The 25,086-nt window shown below is 45.4% G+C and overlaps 2 protein-coding genes across 3 annotated transcripts; one reads left to right on the top strand and one right to left on the bottom strand.

The window, feature by feature from the left end:
• Window positions 1-1,648: 1,648 nt before the first annotated feature.
• On the top strand, window positions 1,649-3,315 carry LOC123040921 (uncharacterized). Its single transcript, XM_044463638.1, has 3 exons — window positions 1,649-1,961; window positions 2,570-2,834; window positions 2,923-3,315. Exons 1-3 carry the CDS (start codon window positions 1,825-1,827, stop codon window positions 3,007-3,009), a joined length of 489 nt encoding a protein of 162 aa, XP_044319573.1. The 5' UTR covers window positions 1,649-1,824; the 3' UTR covers window positions 3,010-3,315.
• Window positions 3,316-7,244: 3,929 nt separating this feature from the next.
• LOC123040919 (uncharacterized) lies at window positions 7,245-10,258 on the bottom strand. 2 transcript variants are annotated; one of them, XM_044463636.1, is made up of 8 exons: window positions 10,035-10,258; window positions 9,861-9,924; window positions 9,225-9,322; window positions 9,049-9,108; window positions 8,908-8,965; window positions 8,641-8,778; window positions 7,754-7,921; window positions 7,245-7,669 (listed from the first exon to the last, which is right to left on the bottom strand). In XM_044463636.1, the coding sequence occupies exons 3-8, from the start codon at window positions 9,284-9,286 to the stop codon at window positions 7,592-7,594; spliced, it is 564 nt and encodes a 187-aa protein (XP_044319571.1). In that variant the 5' UTR covers window positions 9,287-9,322; window positions 9,861-9,924; window positions 10,035-10,258; the 3' UTR covers window positions 7,245-7,591. The 2 variants fall into 2 exon arrangements, with proteins under 2 accessions (XP_044319571.1, XP_044319572.1); XM_044463637.1 differs by having other exon boundaries at window positions 9,225-9,309.
• Between the last annotated feature and the right edge of the window lie 14,828 nt (window positions 10,259-25,086).

The following is a 25,086-nucleotide window of genomic DNA, read 5'->3' as shown; positions in this document are numbered from 1 at the left end:
TCTGCTCCGGCTGCTGTCCAGTACGTGTTTTTATCTTTCCTGTTAGAAGTCATGCAACAGTTCCTTCTTCTAGTGTTTGCTCTACACATGTTAGGCTCTACTTCAAATATGCATCTTGATCTACTGTCTGCTCTAAAGATGATCGGTTCTAGCTCATATATGCAGATATTATTTACCTTTTCTTTTTCAAATCGCATGGCTTGTTTTATCATTGCTATACTAGTCATGCTTTATCTAGTATTTCTGTTAATAAAATCATTCAATAAACTACTCATATTTCCAACAGGTAACTTAAGCTCAGTGAGGGTTGCACTGACAAAAATGCAAGGCCTCACGGCACCTTGCAAGATCGTGCTCGTGATATTTCTGCTCGGCTTAGGCTTGGCAGGGGCCGCCCCTGACAGCCGTAGGAGGCACATCTCCAGCAGCCCTGACGCAAGAAGATGACGCTGTACCTCCACGACATCCTCTACAACGGCGTCAACAACACCGCCAACGCGACCGCCGCGCCGGTCACCAAGCCGACGGACCTGAGCACGTCGCACTGGAGCAACGGCACCTTCTTCGGCATGCTGGTGGTGTTCGACGACCTGGTGACGGAGGGGACGGCGCTGCCGGTCGGGGACGAGGAGCCGGCGGCGCGCGCGCAGGGCTTCTACTTCTACGACAAGGAGTCGTACAGCGGGTGGTTCTCCTTCTCACTCGTGTTCAACTCAAAGGCATACAGGGGCACGCTCAACCTCATGGGCGCCGATCCCATGGACGAGGAGACTCGTGACTTCTCCATCGTCGGCGGCACCGGCGACTTCTTCATGGCGCGCGGCATCGCGACTATCCGCACCGACGCCACCTGGGCTACTTCTACTTCCGCCTCAAGATGGACATCAAGCTCTACGAGTGCTACGTCTGATCTGATAAGTTATGAAGATGCATGGTTATAACACGCACGTACGCGTGTGCCGGTAAGGATCAAGGAGTGATGTTGGTGCTGTTGTTTTTCTTTGTGTGATGAGTTGCGTGCATGCATGGGCGCATGTGCTATTTGTGTCCTTCGTGTATGATTCGATGTGAGTTGTTGTTGTTGTTTGATTCGATGTTTAATTCTTGCATGCATGGGATCTCGATTCTGTATCATTCGATGAGAGTTTAAATTTCACATTGTTGTTATTGTTTATGTATTATTAATATGTTTGATGTACCAAGCTGATGAGAAATATGGACAATATATACGAGAGCGGCGATAGAGAGCTCGAGCGCGCGCGCTCCCGCTAGGTGGACCAATAGCACAAGACCGCGTGGGTGGGCCTCTTGAGCGGACCGTATACGTGCATGTAGTCTTACTGTCGATACATAGGGCTAGATCGCGTACGTTGCGCGGTAACGGACGGAGAGTGAAAACGTACCATCGGTACATTTGATGGATCACGGTACGTGACGTACTCGGACAATAGTTTCGTCCAGAAAAGAGTGTAGACATAGCGGTGGAAAAAATAAATGCGTTTGCAGGCCCAGCAGAAGCCAAGATCCCCATCTCCCACCCCGCTCCCTCATTACGAGTGCTCTACAGCGCCATCAGCAGAGAGCAGAGTCCATGGCAGCGGCGGAAGAGAAAGGCAATGGGCTGGAGTTCCTAACAGATCCTGTCAACATGTATGGTTGCTACTTCATCTTCGTTGAAGCAGTATCTCTGAGTCTTTCGCAAGGACCAACTACTGGATTGCCAGGTCTTCTCACAGGTTCCCCTGGCCGGATCTTGAAACCAAGGATTTAACTCCGGCCGGTGAGGCAGGTACTTGCCTCACACAGCCGGCTGTTGAATCAAGCATGGGAGATGTTGGCGATGACCCACTGTCAATCCAATTGGCCGTCAATAACGGCTGCAAAGCACTGAGCTTGTCGGCGGCCGATTCGCAGCAATCAACAAGAAAAGATGACCCGCAAGCCCCCAGTTGGACTAGAAGGTACCTTCACTTGGTTTCGATCCTGCTTAACTCTGAACATATTCACGTAAGCCATATTTGGTAAAAGGAACTCTGAAGCACAAGGTGTATTTGCATACTGCTCGCTTGTAAGCTCTGAATTCTTCAGATTTGTATACTGCTCGCGTGTCAGCACTGAATTCTTTAGCAAAAACCAAAAAATATATATATAAAACATCAATTCATAGTTGTCCTATGCTCATCTCTGAATGTATTACGGTTATAAATGTCTGAAAAATTTATATCTCCAGATGTAAATCTCTGCTTTACATTTTGGTTGCTTATCAAGCCTGATGTCTTTTACAGTCGGCTGTATTTCATTCTCAATAATTTTAGAAATCTGAAAGTAAACCTGCACCTCCATGTTGATTGTGTGTGAACAATGAAATCCTGATGAGAAAATGAGCAAAACGTAAGTTTGTCTTGGATCGTCATAAACACTGAAAACAGTGTGGTAAGCCGTGTCTGAATAATTGAAATCTTTAACATTAAAGCAATGCTACTATATTGGTTGCTTGAGCATTGCATTCTTCAGTACAAATCAGGCACCCATTTTCAGTCAAATAATGATCTGTTAAATAATGATGCAGGATTCGTATTGGGCGAGCCCCTATTGAGCGCACACCATGTGCTGGAAGAGTATGTGCCCTTGAAAAAACCTTAAGAGGATACGCGGAGAAGAAAACAGATATCGTCATGGTACCAGCTGTTGGATACAATTTTGATTCATTGGGAGAAGCATATGACTTCTATAATCTATATTCGTGGGAGATTGGCTTTGTGATAAGATATGGAAAAAGTAGGCTGAACATCGAGAGAACCAAATGTATGCAAGAAATAGTCTGTGGGTGCTCGGTGAGTTGATATTAAAATAATTACCCAAAAACTGTATCTACTTTCTCGAAACGCAATATAACATTTGGCAATGGATTCGTATTTTCAGGGCAAACCAAAAAAAGGAAACGCACGGACATGCCGCTGCGAGTGCCCTGCAACGAACACGGTTCCGCACTATATGCCGTGGCCCTGATCACAAAAGCACAACTTGTCCACGGAGAGGGGACACGCCTCAAAAGAAAAGGAGAGAACCAAAATGCTCGATCTGCGGGGTGGGAGGTCATCGGAAGAACACCTGCAACAATCCTAAGATTGTGGTACATGTTGCCGAGCAAACAACTCATGATCCTGCTATCGATCAGTGATAAATCTATGCAAGCACGAAAGCATGTCAAGTAGCACCTAGTTTGTTACTGTATTCTGGTTGATCAATGCCACTTTCCTGATGTGTATTGTGTATTATCAGCTTAGTAATCTGTACTTGTCTCAACCATGGCAACCCATGATGCGTGTATGCAAGTATCGCAAGTGCATCTGATTTTTACCTTCTGCTTTGTATCGTGCATGCTCACTTGCATTTGCCTGGCCTAAAAATTGTACTGTGTTTGCCTGATACCCTTGCTTAAATGGGTGTACTGTTGAAAGATAGGTTTCATGCTGCTGTCACATTTCCTTCCTATTAATCTTATATGTGCTAATCAATAAAAAAAGCTGCTAACCCTTAGAAGGTACTGCTGAGAATCACACACTCACGAGTCCTCTGTTCATGACATTGGTCAAAAAAAAAAAGATGTGACCGACAGCACGGTGCATACACCCTCTCTTCTCTCCAAGCATGGGCGCGGACGCAGCACTGTGCACGTATAGTTTGATTTTTGAATCCTTTTGGTGCGCCCATCCAATAACGCCTGTAGTTACTACCCTTCTACTGTGAGCAACCATCAAGTCTGCTACTACTTGAAGTGAGCCAATCTTTGCCACCTGCTCACAGTCTCCAGGCATATCTGCTTGCTGCCGCTAGCCTCTGGATCACTCCATCAGGCTGCCATGGGCGGGATATAGCACTGCACCCATATAGTTTGATTTTTGGATGCTTTTGCAGCACCTGCCCAGCATTGCCTCCTGCAGCTGCCCAGCTTCATTTGGTGCTGCGATTTGCTGCTGACCTGGATCGATTTGCGCCAGCGGAGGTGTCCTCGGTCCAAGCGAAGCCAGGTACTCTGCGTAGACTTCCTGCCACCTGCAGAAATCGCATTCCACCTCGTCTCGGCTGCCATCGACTGGGGAAGCGCTCGCCGGCGAACTGACCGCGGCAGGCGACGTATGTCACCACTACCCTACCGCAATCCGGGCAGGGGACTACAGGCAGGGCGACCGGCGGCAGGGGAATACAGGCGGCGATCAGATCTGCACCTTGGTTGGCGTTCGCCATGAGCTGTAGCTTGGGTTCTTCAGTCAAATTTGAGGAGTCGAGTGAGCAGGTAAGTAAACGACAGGCGCCAGTGGACCGAACAAGCGCCGCTTCCCACCATGTGTAACGGTGCCGCCGGTCGTAAACGGCAGGGGCGATGACCCGCTGTGAGAAACAAACGGCCGTCCGAGACCAAGTTCGGTATATAAGTATCTCATTAGTACGGTGTAGACGTACAGAACCCTGCAAGCCCTACAATACCACGTACGGCCCACATCCCAAAATGAGTGAATGGGTAGCGATACAGGGAGCGTGCGCGCTCGTCCGCGCCTATCAATTTCCGCAATATATACATACTACAAATTATACTCCCCATTAATTAGAAGGCCTAGCAGATGGACGATGCAAAGAAGAAGAAAAACCTAGCCCCTCAAAAGTCTAGCTACATTAGCGAGGAAAGATGGATAAACATGTTTCGTACTAATTGTCTTATCAGGCCTATGACATGAAACAAGATGTGGATGAAAAGTGAGATACGATCCAACTACTCCTAATAAATTTTGAGTCTTGCCTTTAACGTCTTGTTTCCTGGGTGGTGGGAGCCGCAGTACTCGTGGGCTGAGTCCGTGGCTCGGGTGCGGGCGGCTAGCGGTCATGGCTGCGTGGGCGGCGTGCTAGCTGGCGTTTCGACGGTCTGTGGCGGTGCCGGTGTTTGGCTTGGGTCCATGTGCCTGACCGCACCGATATCGAAGAAGGAGCATGCTTACCGGGGTGAAAATCCTGTCTGTTCTAGGCCAGACTAACGGAGGCGGCACCTGCGGGCGTCGTCATCTTCCTGAAATCTTCTTTGTGGTTGCTCCCTCCCTTCGTCGTGCTCCGGATGAAAATCCGATCGTTGGGTCAGGCGGTGGCGGCTCTATGGTGTCGTTTCCTTCTTGAAGGCTCCGTCTTGAAGCACACGGTCTCGTCGATTCTCAACTTCATCTCTTTGTGGCTCATCAGAAGAGCGCTGGCGGCTTCGTAGTGATGCTTTCTATCTTATCTTGTAATCTACGTTGAGTCTTTCGGTGTGTTGTTGTTGTAGCCCTTTGATACCTATGTATCTTGTCTTGGGTGTGTGTGGGTCTCATGTGGTGTGTTGGCGTTTGTATCTTTTCCGTTTGTTGGCGGTTGTTGCTTTATATATAAAGGGAGGCGCAAGCCTTTTTCGGTAAATTAATATAATAATTTATGATTGGTTATTACTAACTAAGATACTAATTAGTATGTAGTCCGTGCCAATCTGTAGTATGGATATATCTTAATCCAAAGCGATATATCTTAAGTGTGACCAAGTTTGCATATCAATATCTAGACCACCAAATTAATCTCATTCAATTCTTTAAAAAATATAGTTTCGTAATATGTACATTTTATCATATTTTTCCGTAACTTAGGACAACCCTATAACTCCAATTAGCTTTGAATGAAGTACCGGAGTGGCTGACATGTGGTGCTGCTTATTTTCTGGCCCATATGTCAGCAACTCAAGTCATCTGCCTATTATGGGCATGTGGATTTGTGCCATTCGTGTATGATTCGATGTGAGTTGTTGTGTTATTGTTGTTTGATTCGATGTTTAATTCCTGCATGCATGGGCATTTGAATTCTATATCATTTGATATGAGTTTAAATTGCACATTATTGTTATTGTTTATGTATCCTATATATAGATAAGAAGTTGATCCCCACTATCCTATTTATCTCAACATGCACACACATCTCATCAAAGGCCCACCACTACATGCATGAGAAAAGGTTTTCCATTATTAGTTGATCTCATTCAAACATTTCACCTCATCACACATGCCACCTCATAAAAGGTCCACTCAACATGCATGAAAAAAAGTTTTTCATTACGTTATGCCACTTATACTCAAAATATTTTCTGACTACACAATAATCAATTACAATATATAATATTTATTTTAGCTTTAGTTTATATATTATTAATTCAACAATGGAAGCTTCATGCAATCAAATCGCTGAAATATATTCCAATCGGTTCCGCAGCAACGCGCGGAGTATTCTTAGTTATATTATGTTTGATGTACCAATCTGATGACGACAATATATACATACTACAAATACTCCCCCACAATTAGCAGGCCTACGATAGATGCTACAGCTAGCCACTCAAAAGTCTAGTTAAGGCCCTGTTTGGTTACAGAGACTAGACTAGAAAAAAATCCCTTTTAGTCCCTAGGTAACCAAACAGGAGGGACTTTTTCTATAGGGACTAGAAAAAGACTCTACTGAAGGGTCTTTTTTCGTTAGTACCTGGGACTAAAAAAAGTCTAGTCCCTTGCAACCAAATACCCCTAAATTGGCCAGGAAAGATGGATAAAAATGTTGCATACTAATGTCTTATCAGGCCTATGACGTGCGACAAGATGTGGAGGAAAAGTGAGATATGATTCAACTAATATATCTTGACTCTTGCCTTTAATATATGTAAACTAATATAATAATTGATGATTGGTTATACTAACTAAGATGCTAATCAGAAGTTCGTACAAATCGGTAGTGTGGATAATTGAATTCTTTACAAAATATACTTTCATAATATGTACAATATTTGATGTTGTAGTACATTTTACCACAATTTTCTATAACTTAGGACCAACTTCAATTAGTTTTGAATGGAGTACCTGAGTGGCTGACATGTGGATCCGCTTATTATCTGGCCCACATTTCAGCAACTAAGTCATCTGATATTATATAAGAGGACCCCAGCCCCTATCCGCCAATTCCATTTCCGTCCCTGCTTCAAGAGCACATGCATGATAGTGGTAATTTCCCCTTCCCATCGGACATCTCAAGTCACCTAATAATCACATCCCCAATATACCACTTAACATGAAAAAAACTAAAAAAAAAACATGAAAATGGACATGAACATGGATGAACACCTCCGCAACAAACAAAAATGATTTCCGGATGCTTTCTGTAAGTGTAATCCATACCAAAAACTCAGCTTCAACGACCCCGATAAAACAACATTGTGGTAGAGTGCAGCGTTACAGAAAACGTTGTTCCAGGCATAACATCATCTTCTCAACCGAATTGCACCAACCTGACATGCCAGCCACAGGCCACATGCCTATTCTCCATTAGTTTTCCAGCAAAAGAATATGTCGCCCAGAAGTCAAAGATTAGGACTGATATGCTACAATCCGACAACACACTTGATCACCTTCGGAAACCTCTCCCTAGTCCCCGCGAAAAGGAAAGAACCTCTCCTTCGAGATGTTCTTGTAATGTTGAGCACACAGAGGTTAAGATTTAGCTCATCATGCTACTGGACTCGGAATGGGGGGGTAATTTACTGTTCATCGGCCACTGGCTTATAATAATCCTTCAGCACTTCGTCCACAGCCTTATTGATTATGCTGTCCCTGGCCTGATATGAGTTGAAACAAAGATTTCATGAGTGACTTTGAGAGACAGTATAGGGTACTGAGGTCAGCAAAAAAAGAAAGGTTACCTTTATCCCGATGGCCAGCGCTGTTCGGACATTCGCCACTTGACCTAACCTCAGGGAGCTTCCTTTGTTGTCCTTGAGGCACAATACGGGAACTTGCCTTGTGCTTGCCAGGGTTGGTATGTGCTTTGTTAGCCATTTGGGATTGCAATCAGCGGCTATAATGACAGCCTACAGTACCATGAAAAAAGATGTGGAATAGTAGTCAGTTTTAGTGTTAGCATATATGTATTGCGGATATGGACATATTTACAATACTATGAAATCCCCTTAGGCCCTGTTTGGATCACCGTTTCTCTTTGAAATACACTTGTAAAGAATACACACCTCACCCCGTCGTTTCACTTTCAGCTGGAGTTTGCACAGCGACCGGTAAGTTACACTTGTAAATTATACACCTCCGTATTATAATACATCTATTCCAAGCACGGCCTTATTCTTTTGCTCTTGAATACACATGACAGTTAAATATCCCAGATTGAGTTGATTCAATGTTGACGTGACATTCAGAACAGAGTCCATTTAACTGTTGGTTGTGCAGCTGAATGAACATTAGTGTTCTATAGAAGACAACATTTTCACTTTGCAGCTGACAGCATATATTTAGAGCATGATTTGATACTAAGGTCTTACATCGCGGTATGTAACCCACACTACAGTATTTTAGCCCTTCATGAATATTTGACCAGAGATGCAGTAAAGCACCCATGTCTTACATCCATGGCGCATATTGAAATGTAGACAGACATAGTTAGACCAGATACATGCTACTCTTAGTTGATTTGACCTTACAGATGTACATAATGGAGCTCCAAGTCCATAAGAAGGCAACAGTTGTCTCTACTCTCTAAACTCTAAGGCCTTATAGCAAGTTAAGAAACAATAGTAACCTGAAGTGGCACCAAAGGAGCTCTCCGCCTTGCTGTGCTGGTCGGTGCTTCAGTGGAACAGCCAGAACGAGAAGCAGCAGCCGCGGGCATTCGCTCGAGAACCCTTGTCACGTCGTTGACTCCAACAGAAAATTGTTGCTACAAGGGCAAAAATCATGAATGCAAAAAAACATCAGAATATTCTGAATTCACTCATGATAACAGAAGTACTCTATCTGCAGTAAAAAACTCTATAAACTTAATGAAATTAAGCAAGGATGGCAATACCTTCATCCATATCTTTTCTGGCAAACCTCCCCTTGAAGCCTTGGCAGTCTCCACGCTCCTACAATAGTAGTAACTGTTTTCAATATTGGAATAATTCAACACAAAGAAATGTTGGGACAGTAACGGTATTTGCCTACTAACCTGATAAGTTTAGACAATAGTTCATCAAGGGAATCTCCTGTTATATAATCTGAAGTTACTCTGTTCAGGGAGAAATACCGAGTGATGAGTGAACTGAAGTACCTTAACTTGAATAAGAGGAAAAAATAAAAACAGCTACAAAGATAACTCAAAATTCAACAGGGCAAAGAGTGTACGTTTGTTCAGCATCTTTCAGCAACTTGATTGACTTTCCAGGTTTGTTCTTCTTCTTGCTCATCGGCACCAAAAGAATGCTACCAACTGAGAAGACGACCTATTAAATGAAGATCAAACTATAATTTCACTTATTTCTACCTTCACTATGTAGCAAACACAGTACATGCAAGAAAGGAACATCTGAAATGGGATAAATATAAAGAACTTCAAACATACTTAAACGTGACATACATCAGCACCGTGCACACTGTAAAATTGAAGTTCAGCGCTAACACAGCATTTTTTAATGGTATTATACTAGATGTACAATAATTTCTACATTCATCCACCAACAGTGGCAGATTCCGAAATGGAGTACGTCCAGCGCAAACTTATACAGACCAAACTTATTCCAAAAATTCCCACCAACTATTTAACACACTTACATTCAAGATTACAAAACAACATATTGGCGGGGGCAAGATTTATGATTTGGGTACACGGAGTTACAAAAAAAAGATTCTACTACAGTATATATACAAAACATAAAGAACAACCGTAATGACAACTAAATTAAAAATCATACTCCGTACTTCATAGAGATAATGCCTAGACTACTTTAGTGCAGTTATTACAAATATCAGAAGAAAATTCACCTTCTACCTGCCGCGAATTGGTTGCTGTACTGATGCTCCCAACCTCCTCTGGTCAGCTGCTAACCTGCCATATCAGTATGAAAACACATTGGTCTGAGAGAAGAGTCTCGGTTAAAATGAGTGGATGCAGCCGTGAATGGAGACATGGAGGGAAACTGAGGAAGGGCTGAGCACCGGCACGAGACGGCGTGCCGCGGGGGTGACGCTGCACCCGCAGAACAGACAGCTGCTTAGGGGCGCGAAGTGGTCCTTCGGGGAGCGCGCCACGGGGTAGCGGCAGGTATTGCGTCGGGTGGCGGTGGCCGGCGGCGTGACGGCGTCGGAGTCAGGGGACTAGGGCGTCGGCGCGGCAGGGGATATGTGTTCGGGAAGGCAGTGCTTTCTCGGGGTTTTTTAGGGCCGCTTTCTCGGTGTGTTGGCCTGTTGGGTAAGCCAATTATGGGCCAAGAGCCCAAGACATTCTGCATAGGAAGATTAAGCTCAATGATCCAACTGCCCCAACGATAAGTGGTCAGAGATAATGTTAAGCAGACCTTGAACGTGCACAATGAGTCTTTGAATGATAGGTATTTGGAAATGCCAACTGATGTAGGGCAGTCTAAGATGGGTACTTTCAAGTACTTAAGAGACGGAGTATGGGAGAAGGTTCGAGGATGGATGGAGAAATTACTCTCGGTTGCAGGAAAAGAAGTGCTTATAAAATCTGTTGCACAGGCCATCCTAGTTTATTCAATGGCATGCTTCAGATTACCACGGGGTTTGTGTGAGAATATCACTTCGATAATCAGACAGTTTTGGAGGGGGAGTAAACAAGGAAGAAGAAAACCGGCCTGGGTTGCTTGGGACATCATGACAAAACCAAAATACCTAGGTGGCATGGGTTTTAGAGATATTGAGATTTTCAATCTTGCACTACTTGCTCGTCGGGCGTGGAGGCTAATGGTTGATCCTACATCGCTAAGTGCAAAGTTGCTTAAAGCGGCCTACTACCCAGAGAGTAGTTTCCTGGATGCAGATTTGGGGAACCACCCTTCGCAAATATGGCGGGTTGTGATTGACGGCAGAGAGGTATTGAAACAGGGTATCATCCGAAGGGTTGGAAAAGGGGCGTCAATAGATATTTGGAATACCAACTGGATTCCAAGAATTGGTCCCATGAGACCAATCACATCCATCTCAGACAATCCCCCAAGGTTAGTGTCAGAACTAATTGACTCCACCTCCGCTTCATGGAGGGAAGAACTGATTCGGGGAACTTTTTTACCCTTTGACGCGGACGCAATCTTGGCAATTCCTTTGTGCACAAGAGCGGTGGATGATTTTTGGGCATGGTCGGGTGAAAGGAGTGGAAAATTCACGGTAAGGTCAGCCTACCGGATGGTGATGAACACAAAACACCATCGTGAGAATTGGTTGGAGGGAGCTGGTGAAATTTCAGACCTCAACACAAAGATCAATGAGTGGACAGAGCTATGGCACATCAAAGTGCCTTCGAAGTTGAAGGTTTTTCTGTGGAGACTAGCTCAACACTCGATCCCGTCGATGGATGTTCTGCACCGTCGCAATATGTCCACCACCCGCTGTTGCGCCCTTTGCGGCTATGACGATTCATGGAAACATGTCCTAATGGAGTGCACCATGTCTATATGCATATGGTCTCTATCTAATCCCCGTCTCGTTGAGCATATGAGTCAGAAGATGGGAAGGAATGCAAGGAACTGGATTTTCGCAATGCATGAAGTACTATCCCAGGAAGAATTTGTTCTCATGGTGGTAACACTATGGTCGGTCTGGAAAGCTAGGAGAAAGGCGATGTACGAGGAAATATTTGAGAGCCCTCAATCCACTCATCAGTTTATTCAGGCCTATATGAACAACCTTCGTTCAATGCAGGAAAACAATAGCAGCTCGAGGCCGGTGGAGGGAGTAGCGCGGCCGAGGCCAACACAGTGGATTCATGCTCCAGAGGCAATGTGCAAGATCAACGTAGATGGTGCAGCTTCACAAAACCTGAGGAGGGGAGCTGCAGCGGCATTATGCAGAGACCACAATGGAAAGTTTCTAGGGGCATCGGCCATACTTGTGAGGGGTGTTTATGACCCACCTACACTTGAATCCCTTGCAATTCGGGAGGCTCTAGCCCTGGCCGAAGCTCTGAATTTGCAGAGAATGCATGTTGCATCAGATTGCAAAGTGGTGATCGAGGATATGAAGGAATTGTTGGAAATATGCCCTAGAGGCAATAATAAATTAGTTATTATTATTATTATATTTCCTTGTTCATGATAATCGTTTATTATCCATGCTATAATTGTATTGATAGGAAACTCAGATACATGTGTGGGTACATAGACAACACCATGTCCCTAGTAAGCCTCTAGTTGACTAGCTCGTTGATCAATAGATGGTTACGGTTTCCTGACCATGGACATTGGATGTCGTTGATAATGGGATCACATCATTAGGAGAATGATGTGATGGACAAGACCCAATCCTAAGCCTAGCACAAAAGATCGTGTAGTTCGTATGCTAAAGCTTTTCTAATGCCAAGTATATTTTCCTTAGACCATGAGATTGTGCAACTTCCGGATACCGTAGGAATGCTTTCGGTGTACCAAACGTCACAACGTAACTGGGTGGCTATAAAGGTGCACTACAGGTATCTCCGAAAGTGTCTGTTGGGTTGGCACGAATCGAGACTGGGATTTGTCACTCCGTGTGACGGAGAGGTATCTCTGGGCCCACTTAGTAGGACATCATCATAATGTGCACAATGTGATCAAAGAGTTGATCGCGGGATGATGTGTTACGGAACGAGTAAATAGACTTGCCGGTAACGAGATTGAACAAGGTATCGGCATACCGACGATCGAATCTCGGGCAAGTACAATACCGCTAGACAAAGGGAATTGTATACGGGATCGATTGAGTCCTTGACATCGTGGTTCATCCGATGAGATCATCGTGGAACATGTGGGAGCCAACATGGGTATCCAGATCCAGCTGTTGGTTATTGACCGGAGAACGTCTCGGTCATGTCTGCATGATTCCCGAACCCATAGGGTCTACACACTTAAGGTTCGATGATGCTAGGGTTATAAAGGAAGTTTGTATGTGGTTACCGAATGTTGTTCGGAGTCTCGGATGAGATCCCGGACGTCACGAGGAGTTCCGTAATGGTCCAGAGGTAAAGATTTATATATGGGAAGTCTTGTTTTGGTCACCAGAAAAGTTTTGGGTTTTATCGGTAACGTACCGGGACCACCGGGAGGGTCCCGAGGGTCCACCAAGTGGGGCCACCATCCCCGGAGGGCTGCATGGGCCAAGTGTGGGAGGGGACCAGCCCCAGGTGGGCTGGTGCGCCCCACCCCCCACAAGGGCCCAAGGCGTCTAGGGTTTGGGGGGAGGGGGTGCACCCACCTAACTTGGGGGGCAAGTTTCCCCTCTCCCCCCCCCCTTGGCCGCACCCTAGATGTGTTTGGGCTGGCTGCCGCCCCTAGAGTGGAACCCTAGGTGGGGGCGCAGCCCTCCCTCTCCCCCTATATATACTTGAGGGTTTTGGGGTTGCCAACAGAAGAGTTTGACCTCTCCCTGGCGCAGCCCTACCTCTCTCCCTTCTCCTCTCCCGCGGTGCTTGGCGAAGCCCTGCAGGATTGCCACGCTCCTCCATCACCAGCACGCCGTTGTGCTGCTGCTGGATGGAGTCTTCCTCAACCTCTCCCTCTCTCCTTGCTGGATCAAGGCATGGGAGACGTCACCGGGCTGTACGTGTGTTGAACGCGGAGGTGCCGTCTGTTCGGCACTAGGATCTCCGGTGATTTGGATCACGACGAGTACGACTCCCTCAACCCCGTTCTCTTGAACACTTCCGCTTAGCGATCGACAAGGGTATGTAGATGCACTCTCCTTCCCCTCATTTCTGGTTTCTCCATAGATAGATCTTGGTGACACGTAGGAAAATTTTGAATTTCTGCTACGTTCCCCAACAGTGGCATCATGAGCTAGGTCTATTGCGTAGATTCTATGCACGAGTAGAACACAAAGTAGTTGTGGGCGTTGATTTTGTTCAATATGCTTAATGTTACTAGTCCAATCTTGTTTCGACGGTATTGTGGGATGAAGCGGCCCGGACCGACCTTACACGTACTCTTACATGAGACAGGTTCCACCGACTAACATGCACTTGGTGCATAAGGTGGCTAGCGGGTGCCAGTCTCTCCCACTTTAGTCGGGACAGATTCGATGAAAAGGGTCCTTATGAAGGGTAAATAGCAATTGGCATATCACGTTGTGGTTTTGCGTAGGTAAGAAACGTTCTTGCTAGAAACCCATAGCAGCCACGTAAAACATGCAAACAACAATTAGAGGACGTCTAACTTGTTTTTGCAGGGTATGATATGTGATGTGATATGGCCAAGAAGAATGTGATGAATGATATGTGATGTATGAGATTGATCATGTTCTTGTAATAGGAATCACGACTTGCATGTCGATGAGTATGACAACCGGCAGGAGCCATAGGAGTTGTCTTTATTTATTGTATGACCTGCGTGTCATTGAACAACGCCATGTAATTAATTTACTTTATTGCTAACCGGTAGCCATAGTAGTAGAAGTAATAAGTTGGCGAGACAACTTCATGGAGACACGATGATGGAGATCATGGTGTCATGCCGGTGACGATGATGATCATGGAGCCCCGAAGATGGAGATCAAAAGGAGCAAAATGATATTGGCCATATCATGTCACTATTTTGATTGCATGTGATGTTTATCATGTTTCTACATCTTATTTGCTTAGAACGACGGTAGTAAATAAGATGATCCCTCATTAAAATTTTAAGAAAGTGTTCCCCCTAACTGTGCACCGTTGCGAAAGTTCGTCGTTTTGAAGCACCACGTGATGATCGGGTGTGATAGATTCTTACGTTCACATACAACGGGTGTAAGCCAGATTTACACATGCGAAACACTTAGGTTAACTTGACGAGCCTAGCATGTACAGACATGGCCTCAGAACACAAGAGACCGAAAGGTCGAGCATGAGTCGTATGGAGGATACGATCAACATGAAGATGTTCACCGATGATGACTAGTCCGTCTCACGTGATGATCGGACACGGCCTAGTTGACTCGGATCATGTAATCACTTAGATGACTAGAGGGATGTCTATCTGAGTGGGAGTTCATTAGATGAACTTAATTATCCTGAACATAGTCAAAAGCCCTTTGTAAATTATGTCATAGCTCGCGCCATAGTTCTACTATTTTAGATATGTTCCTAGAGAAAATTTAGTTGAAAGTTGACAGTAGCAATTATGCGGACAGTAGAAGGCTTGTGTCCTTAATGCACCGCTCGGTGTGCTGGACCTCGAACGTGGTCTATGGATGTTGCGAACATCTGACATACACGTTTTGATGACTACATGATAGTTCGGTAATGTTAAATGGTTTGGAATTAAGGCACCGAAGACATTTTTGAAATGTCGCAGAACATATGAGATGTTCCAAGAGCTGAAATTGGGATTTCAGGCTCGGGCCCACGTCAAGAGGTATGAGACCTCCGATGAGTTTTCTAGCCTACAAACTAAGGGAGAAGATCTCAATCGTTGAGCTTGTGCTCATATTGTCTGAGTGCAACAATCACTTGAATCGAGTGGGAGTTGATCTTCCAGATGAGATAGTGATGTTTCTCCAAAGTCATTGCCACCAAGCTGCTAGAGCTTCGTGATGAACTATAACATATCAGGGATAGATATGATGATCCTTGAGGTATTCACGATGTTTGACACCGTGAAAGTAGAAAACAAGAAGGAGCATCAATTGTTGATGGTTGGTGAAACCACTAGTTTCAAGAAGGGCAAGGGCAAGAAGGGATACTTCATGAAATGGCAAATCAGCTGCTGCTCTAGTGAAGAAACCCAAGGTTGAACCCAAACCCGAGACTAAGTGCTTCTGTAATAAGGGGAACAACCACTGGAGCAGAATTACCCTAGATACTTGGTAGATGAGAAGGCTGGCAAGGTCGATAGAAGTATATAGGATATACATTATGTTAATGTGTACTTTACTAGTACTCCTAGTAGCACCAGGGTATTAAGATGCCGGTTCGGTTGCTAAGTGTTAGTAACTCGAAATAAAAGAGCTACGGAATAAACAGAGACTAGCTAAAGTGAGCTGACGATATGTGTTGGAAGTGTTTCCAAGTTTGATGTGATCAAACATCGCACGCTCCCTCTACCATCAAGATTAGTATTAAACCTGAATAATTGTCATTTGGTGTTTGCGTTGAGCATAGACATGATTGGATTATGTCTATCGTAATACGGTTATTCATTTAAGGAGAATAATGGTTACTCTATTTATTTGAATAATACCTTCAATGGTCTTGCACCTAAAGGAATGGTTTATTGAATCTCGATCGTAGTGATACACATTTCATGCCAAAAGATATAAGATAGTAATGATAGTACCACTTACTTGTGGCACTGCCATGTAAGTCATATTGGTATAAAACGCATGAAGAAGCTCCATGTTGATGGATCTTTGGACTCACTCGTTTTTGAAAAGTTTGAGACATGCGAACCATGTCTATTGGTGTATACGCATGAAGAAACTCCATGCAGATGGATCGTTTGGACTCACTTGATTTGGAATCACTTGAGATATGCAAATCATACCACATGGGCAAGATGACTGAAAAGCCTCGTTTTCAGTAAGATGGAACAAGATAGCAACTTGTTGGAAGTAACACATTTTGATGTGTGCAGTCCAATGAGTGTTGAGGCATGCAGTGAATATCGTTATGTTCTTACTTCACAGATGATTCGAGTAGATGTTGAGTATATTTACTTGATGAAACACAAGTCTGAATTATTGAATGGTTCAAGTAATTTCAGAGTGAAGTTGAAGATCATTGTGACAAGAGGATAAAATGTCTATGATATGATCATAGAGATGAGTATCTGAGTTACGAGCTTTGGCACGCAATTAAGACATTGTGGAAATTGTTTCACAATTAATACCGCCTGGAACACCATAGTGTGATGGTGTGTCCGAACATCATAGTTGCACCCTATTGGATATGGTGCGTACCATGATGTCTCTTATCGAATTACCACTATCGTTCATGGGTTAGGCATTAGAGACAACCGCACTCACTTTAATAGGGCACCACGTAATTCTGTTGAGATGACACCGTGAGAACTATGGTTTAGAGAAACCTAAGCTGTCGTTTCTTGAAAGTTTGGGGCTGTGACGCTTATGTGAAAAAGTTTCATCGTGATAAGCTCGAACCCAAAACGGATAAATGCATCTTCATAGGATACCCAAAATGGTTGGGTATACCTCCTATCTCAGATCCGGAAGCAAAAGTAATTGTTTCTAGAAACGGGTCCTTTCTCGAGGAAAAGTTTCTCTCGAAAGAATTGAGTGGGAGGATGGTGGAGACTTGATGAGGTTACTGAACCGTCACTTCAACTAGTGTGTAGCAGGGCACATGAAGTTGTTCCTGTGGCGCCTACACCAATTGAAGTAGAAGCTTATGATAGTGATCATGAAGTTTCGGATCAAGTCACTACCGTACCTCGTAGGGTGACAAGGATGCGTACTACTTTAGAGTGGTACGCAATCCTATCTTAGAAGTCATGTTGCTAGACAACAATGAACCTACGAGCTATGGAGAAGCGATGGTGGGCCCGGATTCCGACGAATGGCTCGAGGCCATAAAATCCGAGAAAGGATCCATGACTTTGGAAGAAATACTTGATGGTCGTAAGGCCGTTGGGTACAGATGGATTTTAAAAGGAAGACGGACAATGATGGTAAGAATCACCATTAAGAAAGCTCGACTTGTCGTTAAGATGTTTTCCGACAAGTTCAAGGAGTTGACTACGGTGAGGCTTTCTCACTCGTAGCGATGCTAAGAGTCTGTTGGAAATGGATTAGCAGTTACTGCATTATTTATGAAATCTTGCAGATAGAATGTCAAAACATTGTTTCCTCGATAGTTTTCTTGAGGAAAGGTTGTATGTGATACAACCAGAAAGTTTTGACAATCCCGAAGAACGCTAACAAATATGCAAAACTCCAGCAATCCTTCTAAGGACTGGAGTAAGCATCTCGGAGTTGGAATGTACGCTTTGATGAGATGATCAAAGATTTTGGGTTTATACAAAAGTTTATGAGAAACTTGTATTTCCAAAGAAGTGAGTGGGAGCGCTATAGAATTTCTGATGAGTATATGTTGTTAACATATTGTTGATCAGGAATGATGTAGAATTTCTGGAAAGCATATGGGGTTATTTTAAAAGTGTTTTTCAATGGAGAACCTGGATTAAGCTACTTGAACATTGAGCATCAAGATCTATGAGGATAGATCAAAAAACACTAAATGGTACTTTCAAATGAGCACATACCTTGACATGATCTTGAAGGTGTTCAAGATGGATCAGTCAAAGAAGGAGTTCTTGCCTGAGTTGTAAGGTATGAAGTTAAGAGTTAAAGCTCGACCACGGCAGAAGAGAGAGAAAGGATGAAGGTCGTCCCCTATGCTTCAGACGTAGTCTCTATAGTATGATATGTTGTGTACCGCACCGGAAGTGTGCCTTCCCATGAGTCAGTCAAGGGGTACAAGAATGTTCCAGGAATAGATCATTGGACAGCGGTCAAAATTGTCCTTGGAGTAAATAAAGGACATGTTTCTCGATTATGGAGGTGATAAAGAGTTCGGCGTAAAGGGTTACGTCGATGCAAGCTTTAACACCTATCTGAATGAATCTGAGTAGCAAACCGGATACGTATAGTGGAGCAACCATTTGGAATAGCTTCAAGTGGAGCGTGGAAGCAGCATTTACAATATGACATAGAGAATTGCGAAGTACATACGGATCTGAATGTTGCAGACCCGTGGACTAAAACCTCTCTCACAAGCAAAACATGATCAAACCCCAGAACTCATTGAGACTTAATCACATGGTGATGTCAACTAGTTTAGACACTAGTAAACTCTTTGGATCTTGGTCACATGGCGATGTGACCTATCAGTGTTAATCACATGGCGATGTGAACTAGATTAATGACTCTAGTGCAAGTGGGAGACTGTTGGAAATATGCCCTAGAGGCAATAATAAATTAGTTATTATTATTATATTTCCTTGTTCATGATAATCGTTTATTATCCATGCTATAATTGTATTGATAGGAAACTCAGATACATGTGTGGGTACATAGACAACACCATGTCCCTAGTAAGCCTCTAGTTGACTACCTCGTTGATCAATAGATGGTTACGGTTTCCTGACCATGGACATTGGATGTCATTGATAACGGGATCACATCATTAGGAGAATGATGTGATGGACAAGACCCAATCCTAAGCCTAGCACAAAAGATCGTGTAGTTCGTATGCTAAAGCTTTTCTAATGTCAAGTATCTTTTCCTTAGACCATGAGATTGTGCAACTCCCGGATACCGTAGGAATGCTTTGGGTGTACCAAACGTCACAACGTAACTGGGTGGCTATAAAGGTGCACTACAGGTATCTCCGAAAGTGTTTGTTGGGTTGGCACGAATCGAGACTGGGATTTGTCACTCCGTGTGATGGAGAGGTATCTCTGGGCCCACTCGGTAGGACATCATCGTAATGTGCACAATGTGATCAAAGAGTTTATCGCGGGATGATGTGTTACGGAACGAGTAAAGAGACTTGTCGGTAACGAGATTGAACAAGGTATCGGCATACCGACGATCGAATCTCAGGCAAGTACAATACCGCTAGACAAAGGGAATTGTATACGGGATCGATTGAGTCCTTGACATCGTGGCTCATCCGATGAGATCATCGTGGAACATGTGGGAGCCAACATGGGTATCCAGATCCCACTGTTGGTTATTGACCGGAGAACGTCTCGGTCATGTTTGCATGATTCCCGAACCCGTAGGGTCTACACACTTAAGGTTCGATGACGCTAGGGTTATAAAGGAAGTTTGTATGTGGTTACCGAATGTTTTTCAGAGTCCTGGATGAGATCCCGGACGTCACGAGGAGTTCCGGAATGGTCCGGAGGTAAAGATTTATATATGGGAAGTCTTGTTTTGGTCACCGGAAAAGTTTCAGGTTTTATCGGTAACGTACCGGGACCACCGGGAGGGTCCTGGGGATCCACCAAGTGGGGCCACCATCCCCGGAGGGCTGCATGGGCCAAGTGTGGGAGGGGACCAGCCCCAGGTGGGCTGGTGCACCCCCCCCCCCCCCACAAGGGCCCAAGGCGCCTAGGGTTTGGGGGGAGGGGGCGCACCCACCTAACTTGGGGGGCAAGTTTCCCCTCTCCCCCCCCCGCCTTGGCCGCACCCTAGATGGGTTTGGGCTGGCCGCCGCCCCTAGGGGTGGAACCCTAGGTGAGGGCACAGCCCTCCCTCTCCCCCTATATATACTTGAAGGTTTTGGGGCTGCCAACAGAAGAGTTTGACCTCTCCCTGGCACAGCCCTACCTCTCTCTCTTCTCCTCTCCCGCGGTGCTTGGCGAAGCCCTGCAGGATTGCCACGCTCCTCCATCACCATCACGTCGTTGTGCTGCTGCTGGATGGAGTCTTCCTCAACCTCTCCCTCTCTCCTTGCTGGATCAAGGCATGGGAGATGTCACCGGGCTGTACGTGTGTTGAACGCGGAGGTGCCATCCGTTCGGCACTAGGATCTCCGGTGATTTGGATCACGACGAGTACGACTCCCTCAACCTCGTTCTCTTGAACGCTTCCGCTTAGCGATCTACAAGGGTATGTAGATGCACTCTCCTTCCCCTCGTTGCTGGTTTCTCCATAGATAGATCTTGGTGACACGTAGGAAAATTTTGAATTTCTGCTACGTTCCCCAACAGGAACAAAACCCGGCTGGTTATGGTGCAATCCTACATGAAATAACAGACCAAGCGACTCGGTTTGTAAAGTGCATATTTTGTTCATGAGTATAGGAGCTCGAATTTCAAGTCTCACTATCTAGCGAAACATGTTTTAAAGCTAGGGGTGAGCCGCCATGTTTGGTTAGGACACCCCGGTAATCTTGATTTTGTCCATGTAAACATTATTTCAGGATAAATAAAACTTCGCGTGATTGTCTCAAAAAAAACTTCCCCAACGATAGAGAGAGTGGATTTTTTTAGGGATTAAACCAAGCTTTATTACTCAAAGTCCACATGGTGCGGAATACAAATCGGATCATGGGGTTGCCCTAGCCATACATGTCACCCTTGATCAAGAGAATGTGCAAACTTGGCTAATCTATCCGCATCAATATTAGATGCTCTACCTTCAAAAGAGAAACTACAATTAAAAGATTTAGATCTTTGGTTGATCTCCGAGATGATTGATCCATACTCTCCAAGGGAATGCCCGGCAATGTCATTGATCACTTGCTTTGAGTCAGAGGCTATGATGAAGTTGTTTAGTAGCAAGTCCTCGGCAAGCGCTAAACCTTCCTGACATGCTATGTGGCCTCGAGCGTCGCGACATCCACTATTCCTGCAATCACCAAGGCCGAGCTTCCAATGAGAGTGGAGAGGAGGTGTCGGGATGGGCTAAATTAGTCCGAGTACATTATTGCTAAAACGGTTTGAATTTCCTCTTGAAAACTTAAAATAGCATATCCGATTAGATAACAATCTTAACCCACAAAAGGATTACTTTTCATCGTCGGCATAATGGAGGTAAAAAAGATATGTTGGTTTAAAATGGGCACACTCGAGCTGCTATTTTAAATGGACACCGCTCTCCTCTCCGCAAATGTGTCCAGAACATTCTAGGTCTAGAAATGGGATCATGAACCCCAATGGCATCAACAATCTTCCTTTTACCCCTACCTTTTGGCGCGGTGTGGTCAACAAACATGGGCTAACCACCTTCATTCAAACTTTTTTTTGGCAGCCCGCGTGAGGCTCCCGACCCCCGCGTCGCCCGAGCCGGGTGACACGGGGGAGAATCCAGCCGCCGTCGGCCCGGCAACCACCTTCCGCCCGCGCGCGCGCGGCGCCATCGCCGGAGGGCTGGCCGGCGAAGCCGTGCCGGGTCCTATGATGGTGGCGGCGGGGCCCTCTTTTTCCTGCTCCATCGCCCCCGTCCCGCCTGACGGTGTCCTGGACCAGGGGGTACTCACCACATCGTCTCCCGATCAGTTGGATTGGGCCGAGTACCCCCATGTCCGTATACTCATGGGCCAGTTCGGACAGCTGCCGCATACGAGGAATTTTCCACAAGACTTGGTGATCAAGACAAGGACTCCTCCCCCACCGGCATATTCAGCTAGGACTCTTGTTATCCTAGGCCTCTGGTACATTATAAACCAAGGCCATGCTAGTCGATAGAGGATTATGACATTACTCATCATACCTCTTGGGTTTGGACCACAACATATGATCTCGGGGTAGATCAACTCTTGTAACCCCTATACTCATTAAAGTCAATCAAGCAGCATGTAGGGTATTATCTCATCAAGAGAGCCCGAAGCTGGGTAAAATCACGTGTTCATGTTACCATCGATCCTAAGAGGCACAGCTTGGGACCCCCTACCCGAGATCCGCCGGTTTTGACTCCAACATTGGTGCTTTCATTGAGAGTTCCGCTGTGTGATCGGCAAGAGGGTCAATGGCTCGACTGCAGATCAACTGTGACCTCAACTTCTTCGTCAATGGCTCGACTGGTCACCTTGGCTTGATCGAGGACTGTGCCCTGCCTCCGATCGTCATGTTCGGACGAGAGCCTTCATCAACACCAATTTCGATCTCTATCAAGATCATGGAGGAATCATCCATGGAGCTCGGGGCTCAACGTCAACATTGCCCTCGGGCAACCGTGTTGTTTTTCTGGACAACAAACTCGTATCCGACGCCACCGCCTCCTCGAGTGTCGCTTAAACGATTGCTTAGATGGAATTATGTGGAATTAAGTCTACAACAACCCTACAAAATTTCGTCGAGTTCCGATGGAGGAGTCTCCGGCAATCTCCGATATACCAGAGCCCTGTTGAATCTGGACGAGAATTCGGACGAGTTTGGAGCGTGGTGTCCATTCTAGCTCGGACGTCCTTTGGAAGATCCAACCGTTGATCGGCTGCGGAATTCTTATATCTACCACCTGTCAAAATTTCAGCTCGATCCGATCGTCCAAACTCCAGGAAACATCCGATTAGTGCATCACTTTTCGGATCTATTTTCTGCACGAGAACGAATCCGACCCGAGTTCATCTTCTTTATGAATGGGATTTCGGGCATCCTTGTTGAAGAAAGTTTTTGTATGGGGTATTGTGTTTTATTCTCAAACACATCCCATTAATATTAAAAGTATTTTTACAATACGATCTTCACCATCGCGCCGGTGTCAAACCGGCTCGACATCACCCCACGGCGGCCGACCTGCGCTAGGCACGTCGTCGCCTTGTTGAGCCGAGCTCAACTTCTTTGGATCATCATCTCGACCAGCCGAACAATAGTTCGGCATCGCGAAGGATAAATCGTCACCAACATCGCCGCTACACGGATTACATGAAGCGGGCACACCGGCATCACCGCATGGTCACTTCATCAAGCCAGCATTGACCACGTAACAAGTTACGACCTGGGTCGGCATGGCCGCACTGTTGCCTCTTCGAGCCAATATCCGTCTCGCTGAACTACTTCAACACCTCGGCTGACATGGCAGCTGCAACAACTCCTCACCGGCCTGCTCCGTCACCTCGGCTAGATCAGGGACTTGGCTATTTCTTCATCAACATACTCCGGTGACTTCGGCGTCACCAGCCGACCAGGTTCGTCACATTCTGGACCGGGGGCTTTGCCTCGGAAAGCCAACCTTTGCCAGCATCGCCATGCTGTCGCTTTATCGCTCATCAGGCAATGGGTGTGTGGATCGATTCCCAATATTGGGAGTCACTTTTCTTCAGACTACTACAACAAATAAACTAGGTGTTATTAATCCTAACAATTTTTGCTTCTTGGGCTTATTTTTCTAAAAGTATTATTACTCCGGTTTGTTCCATCATCTGTACACAGGTCTATCAAATGGCAGCCACATTAAAAACGGTTGCGTGGTGGTTCGGTCAGTTTCCGTACATAGTTCGGTGAACGCCGCATCCGAAACTCAGACCACCCTGCAAATTCAGGCCTTGTCATGCCTTCACTGCGTCACGCTGACGCCCTGCATCGACATTGGCTTCGGCGCCAGGCCACAGCTCTTTAAATAAATCATTCTTGCGTAAAGCAATTATTCAAGGATTATATATTATTATTATTTCCTGGACCGCACTATTTTATCTGTGCAGGTAATCGATTTTGACCGCGTTACGTGGTCACTACTCCAGAGTGCCGAACTCCTTGCTCGGACACCTCGGGCCTGGGGGCTGGGACATCGGCCATGCCGAGGACTGCGAACCTTATTGGTTCAATGGGCGTCTTCATCCCGCCACAAGCCCGAATCGTGTCATCAACACCGAACACATTAACCAGCTAAGTTGCTTTCATGCACAAAAACTTTCAGTTTTAAATTTTGTTCGGTTCGACCAAGCATTATACTTTTTGGCACAAAGTTGTTTGTGACAAAGTTCCTTGTCAAAACTTTGTTTGTGACGCACATATTCAAAAACCTCGTTTATTTGGGGGCTCCGTTGATGGAGCTTTTCCTCTTGCATGTGATTATACTTGTACGGCTTCGTTCCTTGTTCGTGTATTATGCCACAATATGCACCATATTGACCTAAGCGATTTGCAAGCTGGGTTGCCTTGCTCCTGTGTTTACCCCTACGTTCCCGATTGTTCGGCTAGGGAGTAAAGGGAGCACCTCTGCGATTGTCACGATTGGGTCATCCGAGCCAGACCTCAGACTGGGTGAAGCCGAAAGCTAGCGCTCTTACTGTTTTCAATAATGGTCGGCACACAACGGAACTCATGAGTACAAAAAATCTATTGCACAAGTCTCATAGTAATAATGAGCAACCGAAGAAAGGTATCGGTGGGGGTACTATTTTTTCGAGGATGCTTCTTACACTTTGTCGGTAATATAGCATAAGTTCCCCGAGCGCGCTTTGTCTATTACAGCCTTATGGCCTGATTGCCTGGTTATCGGAAACACCGTTGATATTCTCGACAGGGGGAGTACATAACACTTTTTGGTCCTTGACCGAAGAGGGAGAAGCCGACGGTCGGTTAAGACGCGTATAAAGTTCGGGTTAACACAGATATGATAT

Source organism: Triticum aestivum, chromosome 2B, assembly GCF_018294505.1.
Source record: "Triticum aestivum cultivar Chinese Spring chromosome 2B, IWGSC CS RefSeq v2.1, whole genome shotgun sequence".
In the NCBI taxonomy this organism is placed as follows: domain Eukaryota; kingdom Viridiplantae; phylum Streptophyta; class Magnoliopsida; order Poales; family Poaceae; genus Triticum; species Triticum aestivum.
Note: the sequence above shows the minus strand (reverse complement) of the source record. Positions and strands in the feature narration are given on the sequence as shown.

Coding starts and splice junctions, on each gene's coding strand:
- LOC123040919 (XM_044463636.1), bottom strand. CDS start 9,286: ATGAGCAAGAAGAAGAACAAACCTGGAAAGTCAATCAAGTTGCTGAAA. Junction 8,966..9,048: donor CTATTGTCTAAACTTATCAG/GTTAGTAGGCAA, acceptor CTACTATTGTAG/GAGCGTGGAGACTGCCAAGG. Junction 8,779..8,907: donor CAGAAAAGATATGGATGAAG/GTATTGCCATCC, acceptor TTGCCCTTGTAG/CAACAATTTTCTGTTGGAGT.
- LOC123040921 (XM_044463638.1), top strand. CDS start 1,825: ATGGGAGATGTTGGCGATGACCCACTGTCAATCCAATTGGCCGTCAAT. Junction 1,962..2,569: donor GCCCCCAGTTGGACTAGAAG/GTACCTTCACTT, acceptor ATAATGATGCAG/GATTCGTATTGGGCGAGCCC. Junction 2,835..2,922: donor AAATAGTCTGTGGGTGCTCG/GTGAGTTGATAT, acceptor TCGTATTTTCAG/GGCAAACCAAAAAAAGGAAA.